Below are 18201 nucleotides of genomic sequence, written 5' to 3' on the forward strand. Positions count from 1 at the left end.
ATCCACAATTACGTCCGTTTACTTTTGACTTTGCAGGCGAAGTTCAAATAGTGTTATTGTTCACGCATCTTTAAGTGAGCGGATACACCACAAGTGCACATGGTTCTGCACCTGATGCCAATTGCCCCTTTCTGCATGCAAAATCCTAGTTTATCTGTGCATGGGAAGAAAAAAAAAAAAGAAAAAAAAAAAAAAAAAAAAAAAAAGAGTCCTTCATATAGTGTTACCTTTAAATATTTTAGTACTAATCAAATAATCTAATTTAAGCGTAATTGCATATATGACCCTGGACCCTTCGATATTGAGATTTATACATCATCTGAAAGCTATATAAATAAGGTTAGGATGGGACAATATTTGGCAGAGGTACAACTATTTGAAAATCTGAGGGTGTAAAAAAATCTAAATATTGAGAAAATTGCTTCTAAAGTTGTCCAAACAAAGTCCTTAGCGATGCATATTACTGATCAAAAATAAAGTTTTCATATATTTACAGTAGGAAATTCACAAAATATCATCATGGAACATGATCTTTACTTAATATCCTAATGATTTTTGGCATAAAAGAAAAATATATAATTTTGACCCATTCAATGTATTTTTGGCTATTGCTACAAATATACCTGTGCAACGTAAAACTGTTTTTGTGTTCCAGGATCACATATGTATTATATATAATGTTACAAAAGATTTATATTTAAAATAAAAGCTGGTCTTTTGAATTTTTTTATTCATCAAAAAATCCTGAAAAACAAAAACAAACATGTCACGGTTTTCACAAAATATGAAGCAGCACAACTGATTTTAACATTAATGATAAGAATTGTTTCTGAAGCAGAAAATCAGCATATTAGAATGATTTCTGAAGGATCATGTGACACTGAAGACTTGGACTAATGATGCTGAAAATTCAGCTTTGCGTCACAGAAATAAATTACATTTTAAATTATATTACAATAGAAAACATTTCTTTTAAATTCTAATAATTGTAAAAATACTGTTAAATACTGTTTTTAACATATTCCATGGTAATACCTTGTTCTTTGGACATGGTAAAACCCTGATATTGTTTGAAGTGGAGTACATTATATAAATACCAAGGAAACATATCTATATTTTATCTTAAATATTATACACACAATTAAAGTATATCTGTACCATGCCACAGTACTATTCCTTAATTCAGAAAGTACTTTTTTGAATGGAAAAGCGATAAGATGTCTGACCTCCTCCATTCAACCTCATTTTATCATCCCAAACACCAACAAACGTTTGCCTGGTCACACTTGCTCTTTAATGTCCTCATCTGCTCCTCAATAGTAAAGAAGCACAACAAGCGGATCATTTAATGACGGCAGCTGGACATGACAGAGGCACGATCTTCTGTCAGGGACAATTTCACATTACAGTCAACTCTTTGTTTTTGTCCTGTGTGTTTGGCTATGCTACACTGCATAGAAATGTGGTTGGTCTGTACGACACATTAAACTTTTTCCATTGTTTCATGACAAACAAACAACCCAGGAATTACACTGCTACCCATTTCCACATGTTGTTCGTCGCAAAATTAACACTGTTACTCTAATGTGCCATTACCTTAAGGTTTTATATAAATATACTAAAGTCTCTCCCAAAGCCTGTCAAGAATCTCTGAGTCATATTCTCCTTTAAAATCAAAAGACAAAACATACAATTTTGTATAAAGAGGTTCTGTGCAAAATCAGTTCAAAGTAATTATAATGATTGCCAATGGAAACTATATGAGTACTTTGAGTTCTTCAGAAGAACCAGAAGAAATTTAAGATTATGAACTGTATGGAACTACTGATGAAAATGATTGAATCATCTGCATTAAGACTATTGAGACTACACTGGACCTGTGCAATTTAAAAGGGAAATCCTCTTAACTGGCCAAGACTTGAGAAAGAGAGAAAATCTAATTGTACGTTTGAAATAAAAAAAAAATAAATAAAAAAAACTTACCTCTAAAGGAGAGTCACAAAGGAACCTCTTGAACTGTGAGGGGGAAAAGGGTAGAAAAGAAATGCGTTATTTTACATTCATGTAAATATAACAAAACACAAAAGATAAGAGTTGGTGGGCAGTCTCAGGAATACAGCTTGAGCACATTTGAGATGGCCTTTTGTGTAATTTTATCAAACTTCTCTTCTGCGGCTGTTGCTAACAAATACTGCATCACCAAATCCTCATTAGACAACTAATGCTTTACTGCATCTACAATACCTTCACACAATCATACACATGATCAGTGAGAAAAGATCAATGCCAACATGCCTGCAAACAACATTTTGCAGCGATGCTCAAACATGCAGATCAATGCTTTAAATCTTCAATTGGACTTACAAATGTTTTCAATTCTGAATAAACTTGGCTCTTTAACATCACAGTGTTGCAAGACATTTAATATTGTTTACTTAATTTTACAAGGAGTAGCTGTTTGGTCATTAGTTAGTTTTGCAGTAACTGGCTAGCATTGTGAAGAAAGAGTGTTTATTTAAGGAGGTTTAAATAACTTTATGTCTGCTAAAGCCTTTTTTCTGTGCAATGATGAAATTGATTTGTTCATTGATGACTGGCAGGTGATTTGGGTAACGTGTTTCTTGGCTTAGATCAAAAATAAGGTTAGGACACAAAACATGTTTGACAGCCATGAACAGGCACACTTGCATGCTGCATTACTCACATAAAGCTAAGTCTCTGATGCTTATATCGCAAATTACTACTGAAAATTAATGACGTCAAGTGCCCCATCAATGTAACAAAAACCCTAATATATCAAATTCGTATCTTGTCTATCTACATTCTACATTTTAAAAAATAAGAAGTGTGAGACAAAACTGATCAGATCAAAGATTTTCATCCAAACATGCAAACACAGAAAAGTCAGAAATGCATAGAAAAAGCCAGTCCATGATCATTGGCACTGCTTCGGTAGCATGTGTGTGTTGGCTGTTTTAGCTGGACGTCAATGCTGATCCAACAGACCTGTGATACTAACATACTCTGCTGTAATGATGAAATATCATAAACCAATAAGAGAGAAAGAGAAGGGCAGTTTATACAAACTAAATGACCATTCATCCACACTGAATCCTTTAGACTCCATTAGACTTGAAGAAACCTTTACATGAAGCTGCAGATCCCAGATCTTCATCGGAATAAATTTGATAGAATTACATTTGGTTTACATAACAAATGCGTATTTCATGCCCTCCATCTTTAATATACAGACACACACAAAAGCGAGTCTGATTGTGATCTGGCAAAACCAGGCTCCTGTGGTTTAAAACGCTGCAAAACAAGCGTGAGCAGCTTCGCTTATTGGACCGCGAGAGGGTTGGAGAGAATTAGTCAGCAGTTACAAACTCCATATGGTGATTTCTGCATCTGTGATGTTTAGAGGACTAACAGCGTATGTGGGTTGGGAATCAGAAATAGTCCTAAATATATTACAACCAAACCATTTATGGTATTTGGTTCTGTTAAAAGTTCTTAAACATATACAGTTTTCAGAGAACTGTTTCTGTTATATACTCAAAACTGTATGGCTTATATCAACAACTGAGTCTTTTGCAATAAGGCTCAATTTGTTTACCTCGGCGGTTGTGAAAGAGAAATGTATTGTTGGGAAAGTGGAACTGAGAATGATGGGATATGGGAGAGGGATGCGGTGGGTCGCTCGGGGGGTAAAAGCTGGCAAAGACTCTCTCCTGTGCTGCCAGGCACTCAACGGGGGGTTTGTGGGTAACGGCTCTATGAGAGAGGGCAACGCAGCCATGCATATTTCTTCTTGCTGATCTCCTGGAGCCTGGCAGCCATGACCCAGCCTGGTAACATCTAACTTGAAATCACATACTGAACTGACTTGTTATTTAATTTGGATTGGACTGGTTTATGATTTATTTGCATTTTCACGGACACACAAAAAAAAGAAAATAACTCAAATGAAAAAGAAAAGAAAAGACAGTAAATGAAAACAAAATGGGTGTTAGTCAAGGTAAAGGGGCCAAGCAAATTGGTTTCTGTACGATGTGATTGCAGTTACACATGAAGTTGCTCTTTTCACTACGTAAATTAGAATGAGTATAGTATATTGCAGCAACATGAAAATAGACTAAATAATGGAGTGTGCCCTCTACACTTTTCAGCTAAGTGTGTGAAAGAATGGAAAAGGAAAATTAAATGCTTCGCTTTGGAATTTGGGCTGTATTAAAACGAAAAAAATAAAATGGAAAAATTAATGAAACATTTTCAAGTTTTGAAATCTTGAAGTACTATCAGTGAAAACAGCGATGGAAAAATTAGAAGCCTGGATTTTGAAAAACCTTATGGAAAGGCCAGAATGGGTACAAATATTTATGAGGCTCAATATAACACAACATAAAATCTAAGAATATTGAAAGGTTTAATTTTCAATTTACAAAAATTAAAATATTTTTTTTTTTTTTTGTTTTACTTAATTTTTTGTTTTCTTTTTTTTTTTTGGAACAACTTCAAAATGAGACCGACAAAAACCTGTTAATATTTAAAGAACTGTAACTGTCATAAGCTAAAAAACAAAATTATGAAAATAAAAACAAGTTAAATTGGACGATAAAGAAATTGCTAAACAATAGAGAGTTTTACGTTATAGGTGTTTGGATGCAGAAAGGACAAATCAAATGTAAAATAAAGTCATCGATTTAGGAACTATAGATTAATAAGACGCTTGTTTAGCAAAATAATAAAAAAAAACAAGCAAAGAATGACAACCATACAAAAAAAAACAACACAACCGGCGCAAATGTATTGAGCTGACGTTGATAATAACTTGCAGCTGGGAAAGTCTCTTTAATATTCAAAACAAGTTTCTGACACATTTATATTTCAACCAAGCCCTCTAATTCTCTGGCGAGGAAAAGAAAAAAAAAAAAAAAAAAAACAGATCTCCCCTGCCCAGCTTTTCACCATTCAACACCTGAATTCCTGGTTCTAATTGGGGGGTTGGGTGCATTAGCGGTTAATAATATGTTGAAAAGCTCGTAAAAAAGTCATGTCGTGAGACTGCACCCTAGCGGGATTCTCTATTTTCCAATTATTAATGAGATCTCCTTAATAAAATCGTTTATAGTGAAAGAACCGTGTAAGAAAAAACCAACCGTGTTCTGGAGCGCAGAGCAATCGATTATGTTCAGTCAACTCACACCCAATCATTTTCATATCTTAAAATGTTCTTCTAACAAGCCGCTGTGTTTACGTGGCTTTGTTAGTTTCGTGGTGAAGGGTAATGTTGTTATGTGTATTTTTTTCATATTTTTAAATATTTGTATTGATAGTGAAGGTTGTTATTTTTATGTTTCCCATATCGTTAAACACAAGCATTTGTGGAAACTTTCGCAGCATGAAATCTCTCTGTTCTCTGGCCCATACATCAAAAGCCCTGCAGGTGAACTCTGACCAAAGTAGTATTTGTGAAACGATTACAAGTGAAACGCAGGGAGATTAAAAGCTCTGCCAATTTCTCTAGACAATAACAGTTTGAAATCTAACAACAGAGCAGAACGTAGTGAACGTTGGTAAGGATGATCGTTTCCGCCTTAAGAACAAAGTAGCCATGAGGCGAGCGCTATACACTACTTCTGACAAAGTGGCGCGTTATCGATCAAACCTACTTTTGCATGTCAGAATGGTAATGAAGGTAACAACATGTTATCTTCAGAATCAGAATCATTTACAGAAAAAATCCACTTATATGTTCATGTAACCTATATTTGAACAGATTCAACAGTGCAGTGTTTTGTCATTATTTGATGAAGTTTGAAGCAAATTGAGTTAAGTGCGGAATTCAAGCATTTTGAAAACAGAAACAGCTCAGTTTTGGAAAATGTCACCTGGGGCAGTCATTGATGAAGTATTTAAAACAGCAATGTATAGACACTTCCTGTTTTTCATATATTTAACACGAGCAAAACCGTTCGAGATATCTCAAAAAAAATCCATGGCATTTTGAAAGTCTTAAGACCCTTTAACAAGACGGTCATTAGTCTTTGTCAAGCATGCCTGCTCTAAATAATAGAGTGTGTGAGATTTTAAGAGGGTGTTTTTTGTTTTTGTAAAATGATAGTATGAGACCTTACAAGACGGTCATTAGTCTTTGCCACGCCCGGGTGCAGTACTCTGTATAATTAGATTAAGGTTGGTTGCAAATTTAGGAGCATGAGGGGGAAATGACCGTTTAAATAACAGGATTGACGTTTTGCTTGATGGGATCCAAATACCGAGTTTCATGCCATGTATGTTACGTGTAGGAGCCCCTCACTCATGCTCGCTACCGCAGGTTCATTGGTGTGCCAATTTTCAAGAGTTTTGAATACAAAAGCCCCGAGCGTTGGAAAAAAAAATAATAATAATAAAAAACAATCCTCGCTCCAGGCTGAGCCCTAATGTGTGTGTGGAAAAAACACGGTGTGTGAATATTGAAAGGAACAAAAATAAATACAATTAAAACAATTAAAAATGGAAGACAAAAAAGAAAAGAAACAATTAAAAGAAAAGGAAATGTGTTATAAAAATAAAAAAAACAAAAATGTGTGTGTGTGTCCCAGTACAGTCTTACACCATCCCCAATTTATAAAAGGGACTTTTGTTTCCATCTTTAATAGTGAAAACCTTTCAAGTTCAACTGACCCATACGTTAAACACAAGGACCAAGCGTCAAGCTTAGCCCTCTGTCAAATGTGTGTTCTTCGACACAAAGGGCCTTTCCACTGAGACCTTTGAGGAAAGCTTCTGGGAAATTAGGCAGAACAGTAGTGACGTAACTGAAGCATAACCAGATCCCTACTCTGTCAAACTCCAGTCTTCATGTTAGTACTTAAAGTTTGAGATTTTGAGGGAAATGGGTTACTGCATAACCAGCCCACAAACTCCAGCATTTACTTTAATCTTCAATGCTTTCATTTATTGAATTATCAAGACAGTTGTTGAAAAGTGACAGTTTTTATTGTAATGTAAAAGAATTTTTTAAAAATGATGTTTTTTTTTTTTTTTTTTTATTTATAAAATAATGATGAAAAAAATGTTTTATTGTTTCTTCAAAAATATTATAAAGCAGAACTATTTTTTTCAATACTTATAATTATAAATGTTTCCTGAGCAGCAAATCAGCATATTAGAATGATTTCTGAAGGATCATGTGACACTGAAGACTAGAGTAATGATGCTGAAAAATAGTTATATTAAATGTAATAATATTTAAAATTGTTTACTGTATTTTTGATCAAATAAATGCAGCCTTGGAAAGCAGAAGAGACTTAAAATAAAAATAAAAAAAACGTTTAAAGATTTTACCGCCCTCAAACTTTTGAATGGTATAAATTCAAATCACATAATTCACAAAATCAATGTTTTTCAGACAGACGGGAAATAAAGTGGCCGAAGTAAGTCAGATCCGGGGTGTGAGGAGGTAGTGAATAAAAGAAGGATAATAAAGGAGAAGGAAAGAGGGAATGGGGTGAGAGACAAGTGACTTTCAGAAAATCCCCACCTCACTTTAAACATATAGACTGATTTCTTACATCTGAGTAAAATGCTAATGCAAACATACGCACACCTTCCGCACTATAAATAGAGCTCTGTTATGGCACCAGGAAAGAATCTGGCAGGAGACAGTCGGCTCTGAAGACTTATTATTTATTAATTCCCACATTTTACGAGCATGAGGATTAATTCATTTGCTGTTGGCAGAGCCGGGCCAGTTTCCAGGCCTAATGGGGACAAAGGCCTCTCTCAGGTTACTGAGAATGTCAAGTAGGTCCACATCCTGTTCACCCTCAGCGTCTGTCTGCTAATGCGCTGTCCTAACAGAGAGTGAGTGATTGGGACCAGAAACAGATTCTAGACAAGTATGCAAACGTAAATGCACGGTCAACACAATGCAAGCGCAAGACTGTGGCGGTAAAAAACTTTGGGGTCTCAAAGGGGTGATAGAGTTCCCTTCTGACGCCTGTGCCATTACATCAGACGTGTTCTTCACTTAACAAGCTATAAACATTGAGGAATTGAGAAGGATGTTCTATTGCATTTGCTGCTTCGCAATGACGAGAGCTGATCAGTAAGACACTGAATGGATATTAATACAGATAGATTAATTTTTGTTAGTAAGTGTTTGTTAATTTTTTTTTAATTAATACTTTTATTCCGCAAAGATGTATTAAATTGAACAAAATGATAGTAAAGACATTTAAATGTTACAGAAATTTAATTTCAAATAAATGATGCTCTTTTAAACTTTCTATCAAAGAACCTTGAAAATCTTTGTTGAAAACATATTAAGCACAAATGTTTTCAACAAACTGATAAGAAATGATTCTTATGCAGCAAATCAATGTATTAAAATGATTTCTGAAGGATCAAGACTCTAGTAACGATGCTGAAAATTCAGCTTTTTGGCACAGGAATAATTTACATTTTAAAAATCAAATAGAAAACAGGTATAAAAATATTTCAAAATATCAGTTTTTGATCAATTAAATGCAGACTTGGCGATATTAAAAATATTGCGCCCAAACTTGAACATTAGTGTAGGGTATGTTTCAGGTCTTAATAATGTAGAGTTGCATTGCTTTACAACGACACAGCATGAGACTTTCTACACTGCAAAGATAAAAACTGTATGTACAGAACATACACTAACCACAGATCAATATGCTATTAACCTCCTGACCGATTTCTGAAAGCCTCATTGAATGCAATAAGACGATTGTGGATTTGTCTCGCACTTGCTTGATCCTCTTGCTGTTAGAACACACTGAAAAGCTCCAAAGCACTAAAAAAAATGTATACGATTAGGTCTCATTAGACATCAAAAAACATCTTGTCTATACCCAAGACCACAACCCACTCTCCCTTCATACTCAAAAACCTTCCAAAATCAGTTATATTTTAAATGAAACCACAATTTCACTATATTCTTTTCATTGTAACTCTTTATACAAAATTAGATTTCTCATGGCCTCCCTTTGTCCTCCCAACAGGATTTTAATAATGTAAAGTTTCTCAACAAGCTCCCAGACTGTGAATGTTGCTTCTTTTATGACACATAATTGAGTTATGGCCGTGTTTCACAGACCAGGGCGTGTGTGCGCGGCAGGGCGTGTGTTAGGAGCTGGGATAAGACTAGGTATGAGATTTTTAACGGTTTGAGTGTTTTAAGATCTTGCATCCCTAATTCACTCTCTACCAAAACACAGGTGAATTAATGGCCAGTCCAGACAATGGGTTTATGGGTTAAACATTTAAACCTGCATCAGTAATGAAATGTTATGGGATCTTGCTGCAGTTTGAATTGTGCAACATTGATTATATATGGGCCAAAATCTTCATTTCACATTTAGATTCACAACACAAACGTATAATAAAGCTCCTGCAGTGACGCGCAATGCTCTTTGAGGAATCTATATAAATATGAAGCCTCTGATTTAGCTCTTCCCCATCTTCATTTGGGCAGATTCATTATAAAATCAGCACATTCAGACAGAAGCAGAGTACAGGACACATAGACCCATGCTGAATCTGTGCAATTTTTGTGCACTTAATGCACAAAAAAAAAAATCTGAAACCATTTTCACTCAAAAATTGCTAGCAAACTTCATTATTAATTACAAAATAGCAAGCAACACACTGAATTAAATGCTACATTTAGAAGTAGAAAGAATGAAATATCATTTTAGTTTTATTTACTATTATATTATATATTTTATTATATATACTATTATAACTTATATTATGTTACTATTATATATTTTATTTAATATTACTATCTCATTAATTTAAATAATTAAAAAAAAATTATATAGTTTGTTATTTTATAAAAATCTTTTTTACAGTGTGGGAAAATCCATTGATTAGATTCAAATATAAATACAGAAATCTGCACTCTTATTGAGTAAAAAAAAAAAAAAAAAAAAAACATGCATTTAAAAACTTGATGAAAATGTTACTTTTACATGCTTGCCCATGCAAACATTTTCTGCCACTGCTATGTGGGTTATAGGGCATGGGTGGATGCCAGGGCATTGCTCGGGTTTTCTGGGTGGTTGTTAGAAGTTTCATAATTAGAGGTTAGGAGTTTGTTCCTAACCAAAGAGCAAAAAAACACAAATGATCACACACACACACACAGGGCAGAGGATGAGCAGAAGTTCGGTCAGTGTTTCGCAGGCACAGATTGTGTGTAGGTCTAGTAAAAAGCTAATCTGTACGTGAGAAGTAAATGCCTCAAACATGCTGTAAAACATCTGTAATGTTAGTGAGCAGGGCTTCAGGTCAATCGGTTGGGTGTTTCATGCACTTGTGAATGTGACATGTTTAAGTCTGTACCTGGCTCTCCCCGCACTCGTACGGAGCGTCGCCATGAACGGTCATCTGGTAGCGTGCATACAGCGCCGCTGACTCCTCATATGACGCCAGGAAGTCCGGGTCCTCAAAGCTGACCGGCACTAGCCTCACCCAGAGTGATGAAGGGATGATTAGAGGGAGGAAGTACGATTGAATAAGAAAGACAGAAGGATAGCAGGAAATCAAAAAAGGATAAAAAGGGACATAAACAATGAAGGATGGGGAGAACGAAGAGGAAAAAAAAGGACAAGAATGTGTGGATAAGGGGAGTGGTTAATACACTGGTCTGAACAGACAATGCTTACTTACTGTATATGTGACCCGGGACCACAAAACCAGTCATAAAGGTCAATTTTATGTGACCCGGGACTTATACATCACGTGAAAGCGGAATAAATAAGCGTTCCATTGATGTATGGTTTGTTAGGATCGGACAAATTTGGCCGAGATCATAGGACAAATCTGGAATCTGAGGGTGGAAAAAAATCTAAATACTGAGAAAAATTGCCTTTAAAGTTGTCCAAATTAAGTCCTTAGCAATGCATATTACTGATCAAAAATCAGGTTTTGGTATATTTATGGTAGGGAATTTACAAAATATCTTCATTAAACATGATCTTTACTTAATATCCTAATGATTTTTGGCATAAAAGAAAAATCGATAATTTTGACCCATACAATGGTTTTTTGGCTATTGCTACAAATATACCCCAGCGACTTAAGAATGCTTTTGTGCTCCAGGGTCACATATTCTTCACAAACTTCACAGTTTAACTGAATAAATAATTCACGCTTAAGTAAGCAACTAAACAATTAATCATATGAATTCTGAATGTTTACTTTTGCATGTGAAAGTGGTTCAGAATGGAATTAAACACGTCAGATTCAAATGTGTAAAAAAATAAAGATTGCATTAAGATTCTTAGAATCATTATAGCATCTTCTGAAACAAAGACAGCCTTAGAGTAAATATGAACCCAAAACTAAAATGTAATTGCATAATTTAGCATTACACAATTGCTTCAAACTATTTAAAGAATATTTTTTTTCTGCAGGGATGAACAATATGTCTGTCACCATACGGTTTTTTCTTTATTTTTTGTTGGGATGACATTAGAAGTCATTAATGCATAAATGTGATATGGCATACAGTTTGGATTATTCAAACAGCGTATTCTTCTTTTGGTCCAGATTTCTAAACATACTGTGTTATACTGTTTACATTACAATGTTCTGATGCACCTCCAGGACACTGAAGCACATAAGATATACAGATATAGTATATGACAGAGTGACTTGTCTTTGTGTTGGGTAAGACAGGGAAGGGAATGTCTATCATGGATTTAAACTCCGAGTTGGAGAGTAAATGTAGGGAAATGGGAGGCTGAAGGTGAGGCTGGTGCACCGGGGCTGTGAAGCTCTGATCCAGGCTAAAATCACATGGCTTAGAACAATACAGACCATCAATGAACCTGATGGATTACAGTTAACACTGTGTCGTTGGGGTAGTTGGATAAGCACTGGTCCCTTGACTGATTTAAAAAAAGAAATAAATAAATGAAAGGAAAGGAAAAACACTCATTCTAAGCTTGGTCTATCTTTTTCAATATGTATAGCATAAAAAATTCATCATGTTTTGGTCTATCATTATCAGTATGTATAGCATAACATGGCATCCTTCAATGTATACACAGTACACACACACACACACACACACACATTCTCAAACAATTCAATAACTTGGATCTGTCATGAAGCCAAGGCAGAAAGAACAGAAATTTAGAAAAGCCAAAGTCTGATGTACAACACCAATTCAGACCAACTCACAACAAAACGTCCCATGCAGAGCTTTCTATATTCTCTAATCTAGTTAAATAACTTACTTCAGCTTATAACAATGTTTTCATTATGTAAGCTAACACGTGTTATACATGATTTCCAGCCACAACCCTAGTTGAGATACTGGTTGTGTATTTGAGTGACAGAAACACTGATTCAGACTTTTCTGCAAATCAGTTAGACCTGTTCAAAACATGTGAGGCACGAAAGTTTAAGCTCTCAAACATTTAATCTCATTCCCATTTATTCCGTTCATCCTTTTGTGTCCTCCAACAGTGGTAAAATACCACATACACAGTAATAAAAACAAGAATTTTAAATAAACCGAGGCTGCATGAAAATTACAGGAGTGTATCATAATCAACATTCAGTGAAGGTGCACTACCTACAGGATGATGTTTGTCTGAAATTTCCATTTCCTAGTTTGGCTTGAGAAGAGGAAAGTGGAAGGAAAACACCATCTTAAGAGCCTAAACATCTCAACAGCAACAAACTCCTCGTTTAACTCCGACACCTGTAGAAACACAGTGCGGATGAGAGCGTTTTCCTCATTTCCTTTCAATTTCTCTTTCGCCCACTTTACAGGATTACCGTTTCATGGAGTTTCCATGGCTTACCTCCATTTTTTCATTTCTTACTGCTTCAGCCTTTCCTCATTTCCTGTCTGCTTGCTTTAGGATTCCTCCTCCTCGCTGCTGTTTTAAAACACTGCTCATCTTCTCATGTCTGCTTGCTTTAGGATTCCTCCTCCTCGCTGCTGTTTTAAAACACTGCTCATTAAAGTCACTGCACTGCGATTCTTTGCTTCCTGTTGAACATGCTTTTATTTCTACCTAATGCTCTTTCACATTTCCATGCATCACAAGTCAAAATCCTCAAAATATTATTTGGTTTGAAGACCAAAGTAGAAGCGTGGCCATGTCAAATGTGCTCAGCTAAGAGAAAGCCCTTCAGCGGTGGATCCCCTGACCTGGCTCTCGGTAGGTTTGTCAGGCGGGTCCTTGTGAATGGCCATCTGGTAGAGTTTGTACACTTGGTACGAGGCGTCAAATGAAGCTCTGAATTGTGGACTGGGAGGGTTGGAGCGCACTAGCCTCACCCAACATGAGGATGAGCATCAAAGGGTTAAACAGAAAAAAAATGATAGATTGTTTCCAAGAAACACGCCAAGATAAAGTTAAGAGTACAGCACTGCAGGAGAACCATGAGCGTGGAACATCTTATGATTTGGAATGGAAACAGATTTAAAATAGATTGTACATGCAGCTTTTTTTATAGCACATGGGTGAATATCATGAAACAGGTCAAGAACATGTCTGGTTGAAAAAAAAAAATATATATGAAATCAAATTTGGCTAAAAAAATAAAAACAATTTGTAATTTTATAATTTTATATTTTTGTATTGTGATATGACAAATTATTTTTTTAAAGAAAAGAATTTAATTTAAAAGAATAGTGTGTGTGTATAAATATATATATGCTGTATATATATGCTGTATATATATATATATATATATATATATATATATATATATATATATATATATATATATATATATATACATAAATATCTATGAAACAATATACATTGTCAAAAAAATAAATCATTACAGCCTTAATTTATGCAGCAATGTTAACAATTTTACAACTAATTGAAAGAACTTGATGAAAGAAAATAATGGGAATGACAAAAAAGTCAACTATCCAGCTGCATGTAGTAAGCAGTATTTGTGTGTAATCTGAGATACACTCTCAGATATACAGTACTAAATATAAATAGAATAACTTTCATGAGATTCACTCTGCATACACCTGCAAATTAAGAAAAAATTCAGCAAAAAAAAACATACATATACATACACTAGAATGACTCATATTCATCATATTAATACCTTTGTTTGTTTGGGTGAGATTCAGCATGGGTTCAGCAAGAAAAAGTTATAGATTGTGTGTCTATAAAAGGTTGACTCTCATGTGAACATGGCCATGTCATATTTCATCCTAAAATTAAAAAGAAAAACTTTTCTTTGCATTAACAAATTATGTATTCTTATAACCCAAATTACTAAATATGACCTGGATGTGTTTTTGAGAGGCTTCCTGAGAGTCTCTAATAATAGAATTTAGATAATCAACTGCGTACTGCAATTAGTTGTGTATTTTCTCAACAGATTTTGAAAGAATGTTACAGTGTCTCCAGAAATCTGTTCATTTGTACACACTGATTGATAAAGAACCACTTCCTGGTCCTCCATGCAATGCAAACTGCAGAGAAGTCGATTACATATGACTTCCTGCACTAATGATTAAACACAGACCTGCAGTGAATCTGTCTCTGTATATAAGTGTCTCCTTACTGTATACTGTTACAAAGCAAACTTCCTGAATATCTAGCTACACTTGAACAGGCTTTCATTATATCACATTAGCAATCTCAGTCAAACACAGGAAATGATGAAAAGCTATTCTTTTTTTTTTTTTTTTTTTTTTAATCCAGCCAGTAGCTATTTATATATATATATAGGTGATTTAAGTAAACTTCATTGATACTCATAACAACACGAGGGTAAACAATTAAAATAAGCATATACATTTACAAAATGCAGGTCAAAACAACTATTAAAATACATGACAGTCAAGTCTTTCTGTTACACACTCTGAAGACAAAGCGAGACTAAGCTTCATTTAACTTGCTGTATAAGGGTGTAAATGTCTGACAGTCTAAAGCGAACTGTGTGGGATCAGATGTTATGTTTGATTAGCGAAACTGAGCTTGACATCTAACAGGATCATCTGTGTTTGCACAAGGACAAACTAGCCTCAGAAGTGAGGCGGCAAATCAAAATTCAATCCTCCAAAAACATTTAATTGACTGGCGAAGCTGTTCCTAATTAAAGGACCTCTCACAGAGACATTTTCATTGGACGAGGTGCTTACGGTTCACAAGTTCCCCAGAAGAGCATGACTGGGAGATTTAGCTTCAGTTTTATTTTATTTGGCCCTTACTGGACATCTCTTATTATTGCTTGGCCAAGTTAATGAAGATATTTGTGACTTTTGTTTCAGATAAACATAAGTAGAGTCTTTTAATCTGCAGGGCGATTCTCCTGAGATGCAGACATTTGATTAAGTGTGTGAGGAGTAACCAAGACAAAGAGAGCGAAGCGCTGTCAAAACAGCTCCGAGAGTTCAAATTATGCAGGGGGTGAAAGAGGGCAGAAGCAAACAAGATATTCAATGTGGGGAAAAGTTATGATGTGCCTCTACTGCCCTCTGCAGGTGTAGTTGGGCGATTTTGATTACCATATTCTATCATAATTAATCTTTAGAAAACACAGATATACTTTAAATGTTCTGGGGTTTAATACAAGTTAACCTACAGCAAAAAGCACTTGCAGCAGAGCAATGCAACATTACACTATATCAAGTTCTAACAATACAGTACTGTACAAAGTTTGGAGCCTGTAAGGCTGCATTTATGTATTCATTTATCAAAAAATACAGCAAAAAAACAGTAATATTGTGAAATATTTTAATATTTTAAAACAAAAGTCTTCTATTGGTATATATTTTAAAATGTAATTTATTCCTGTGATATAAAGCTGAATAACTCCAGTCTTCAGAGTGACATGATCCTTCAGAAATCATTCTAATATGCAGATTCAATTAATTAATCAATCATTGTAATATGCAGATTCAATTAATTAATCAATCATTCTAATATGCAGATTCAATTGATTCTAATTATTATCAATGTTGAAAACAGTTGTGCTGCTTAATATTTTTGCGTCTATGTTTTTTTTAGGATTTTTGATGAATAGACAGTTTACAAAACTAGCATTTAACTGAAACAGAAATCTTTTGTAAGATTATAAATTCTGTTACAGTCACTTTTGAACAATTTAATGAATCCTTGGTTAAAAAAAAATAAATAAATAGATTTCTTTAAAAAACTACAATCTGAACGTGTATTGCTACAGGAAAAAACACTAACTACACTAACTCACTAAATTTGCATGTGTAAAATTATATCCAATCTCTAAAGCAAATCCGTTGAAGTTTCTCATACATTGAAAGTAACGGAAGAGAGGAGGAACATCAGTCAATAATGACTTAAATGACTTCAGAAGACTTGGAATATAGCGTTAAAGTGATTTGGAGTACTTTTATTAACTCGTGGAAAAGTATTGCTCAGATCTACTTTTTTGTGTCATGTAAGAAAGAAAAGATTTCTATGTTTTTCATTTTTGTGTAAACTATTCTTTCAATATGTACTGAACCCAGAACTTTCATTAAATGAACTCTACACCAAAAGCCAAAGATGTAAAATGTGCCAAGGTCTTCTTAAAGTAATCTATTCCCTGTCAAACAATGAATGCTTTCATTACAGCATGTGTATTCTAACTTCACACATGTTTGATTGGCTGTATGTAAACATCTCATTAGGCTGGGTGTCTCTGAGGTCCCTCTCCGAGGGCTTAATGACCCCACAACTGAGATTTACAGAAATTAGCCTTAACACCCCCATTTCACAAGTGATAAAACGAGGTCTGGAAACCTGTGATACTCCACACACTGCTTTAAACACATCCATTTTCATTGTGCGCCAGAGAGATAAGTGGCAACAAACAGACTACAAGGACAGAGCTTAACTAACGTCAAACTGCACTGATGGTTTAGATTTCAACACAAGGGTCTGTCACGCACATTACATTTTTGAATAAATAAATGCACAAAGTGTTTGTATGCAAAGGTTCATGATGAAACAAAAGAGTTTTTGTACACAAGAGCTGCTTTTAGTGTTGGCCATGAAGACTTGGGATTTTCTCATGTATTGTTTCTAAGATGAACCACTAACCTTGTTCAGATGACAGTGACATTGACTGCGATCCACTTAAGATAATTAAATAACATGCTTAAGTCAATCAAATCAATCCAGGCTATGAGCTAATTGAGGGATGAACCGTCTCCAGGGACAATGACGTCTGACGGTCTTTCATACAGACTTGCTTAGAAAGCAAAAACGTTGGCTGTTTACCCATGCTGACTTCACCCAAGCAATCGCAGCAAAAGCAGGAGAGGATTGTTTGTGCTTGGAATATTCACCCAGGAGACTCAAACCACTGGGTGTCACAGTTACACCTTTGAGATCAGTCAGTTTTGACTGGTGCATCCTCTCTTGCTTTGGCCTGTTTCGGTTATTTAAAGAAGTCATACATACAAGCAAAGTTGATGTGTTACCTCCAAACGGTGCAGAGGGTCACTGGGTAAGGACTCTGTAATGAATCCCTCCAATGATTTGGGCTGATTAGATGCAGATTTTGATGGGGCGGGATTCACAGAGGAAGACACTGCTTCTTGCTGCTTCTGTTGCTCCTTTTGAAGTCGTCTCTCTTTCCTGAGGTCCTTGGCTTTCCTACACAAAGGCCTGTTGGGATCGGCTCCCTTACCTAGAATTAAGAAGAAAACACCGAGGAGATATTTGTGTGTTGATTAAATCACCAATTGACAGTACAAGCATTAGTGCATTGTCCTAACATCAAGAAATTACACTACTGTTCAAAAGTTTGATCAATTCTTTGATAAATAGAAAGTTCAACAGAATTTTTAAAATCTGAAACATCTTTTGTAACATTATAAATGTTTTAACTGTTGTGCTTCATTTAATGCGTTCTTGCTGAATAAAAGTATTACTTTATTACTTTTGTACAAGGACAGCTTTACTTGTAAATAATTTGTTTAATTATTGGTGGTAACAAAATTCCACAAAAGAAATAGAAGGAAAGGTTTTCAGTGTGTTATGATATGGTATTTGCATTTTATTTCTGCGTGACGCATTTCTGAAGGACACAGCAAATTAGAGGCAGAGAACTGATTTCATCCATGATTCATTTATTGGATGGTGTCAAGCGGGTGTTTTTACAAGTTTTTAAACTTACAAACATATTCAATTCTTAGCCTTT

The 18201-nt window shown here is 35.0% G+C and overlaps 1 protein-coding gene across 4 annotated transcripts in view; it reads right to left on the reverse strand.

Annotated features, from left to right (window-relative positions):
• Nucleotides 1-18201, reverse strand: part of LOC109100707 (arginyl-tRNA--protein transferase 1-like) — a 77399-nt gene that overhangs the window by 45363 nt on the left and 13835 nt on the right. For 3 of the 4 annotated variants that reach the window (XM_042737534.1, XM_042737532.1, XM_042737535.1), the window contains exons 6-8: nucleotides 17480-17688; nucleotides 10381-10509; nucleotides 1984-2016 (exon numbers count right to left, since the gene is read on the reverse strand). In XM_042737534.1, the coding sequence (XP_042593468.1) occupies nucleotides 1984-2016; nucleotides 10381-10509; nucleotides 17480-17688 (371 nt within the window). Of the gene's footprint in view, nucleotides 1-1983; nucleotides 2017-10380; nucleotides 10510-13207; nucleotides 13337-17479; nucleotides 17689-18201 lie in introns of all 4 variants that reach the window. The other variant, XM_042737533.1, reaches the window with a different exon arrangement.

The sequence above is a fragment of the Cyprinus carpio genome, chromosome B13, assembly GCF_018340385.1.
Source record: "Cyprinus carpio isolate SPL01 chromosome B13, ASM1834038v1, whole genome shotgun sequence".
Classification (NCBI taxonomy): domain Eukaryota; kingdom Metazoa; phylum Chordata; class Actinopteri; order Cypriniformes; family Cyprinidae; genus Cyprinus; species Cyprinus carpio.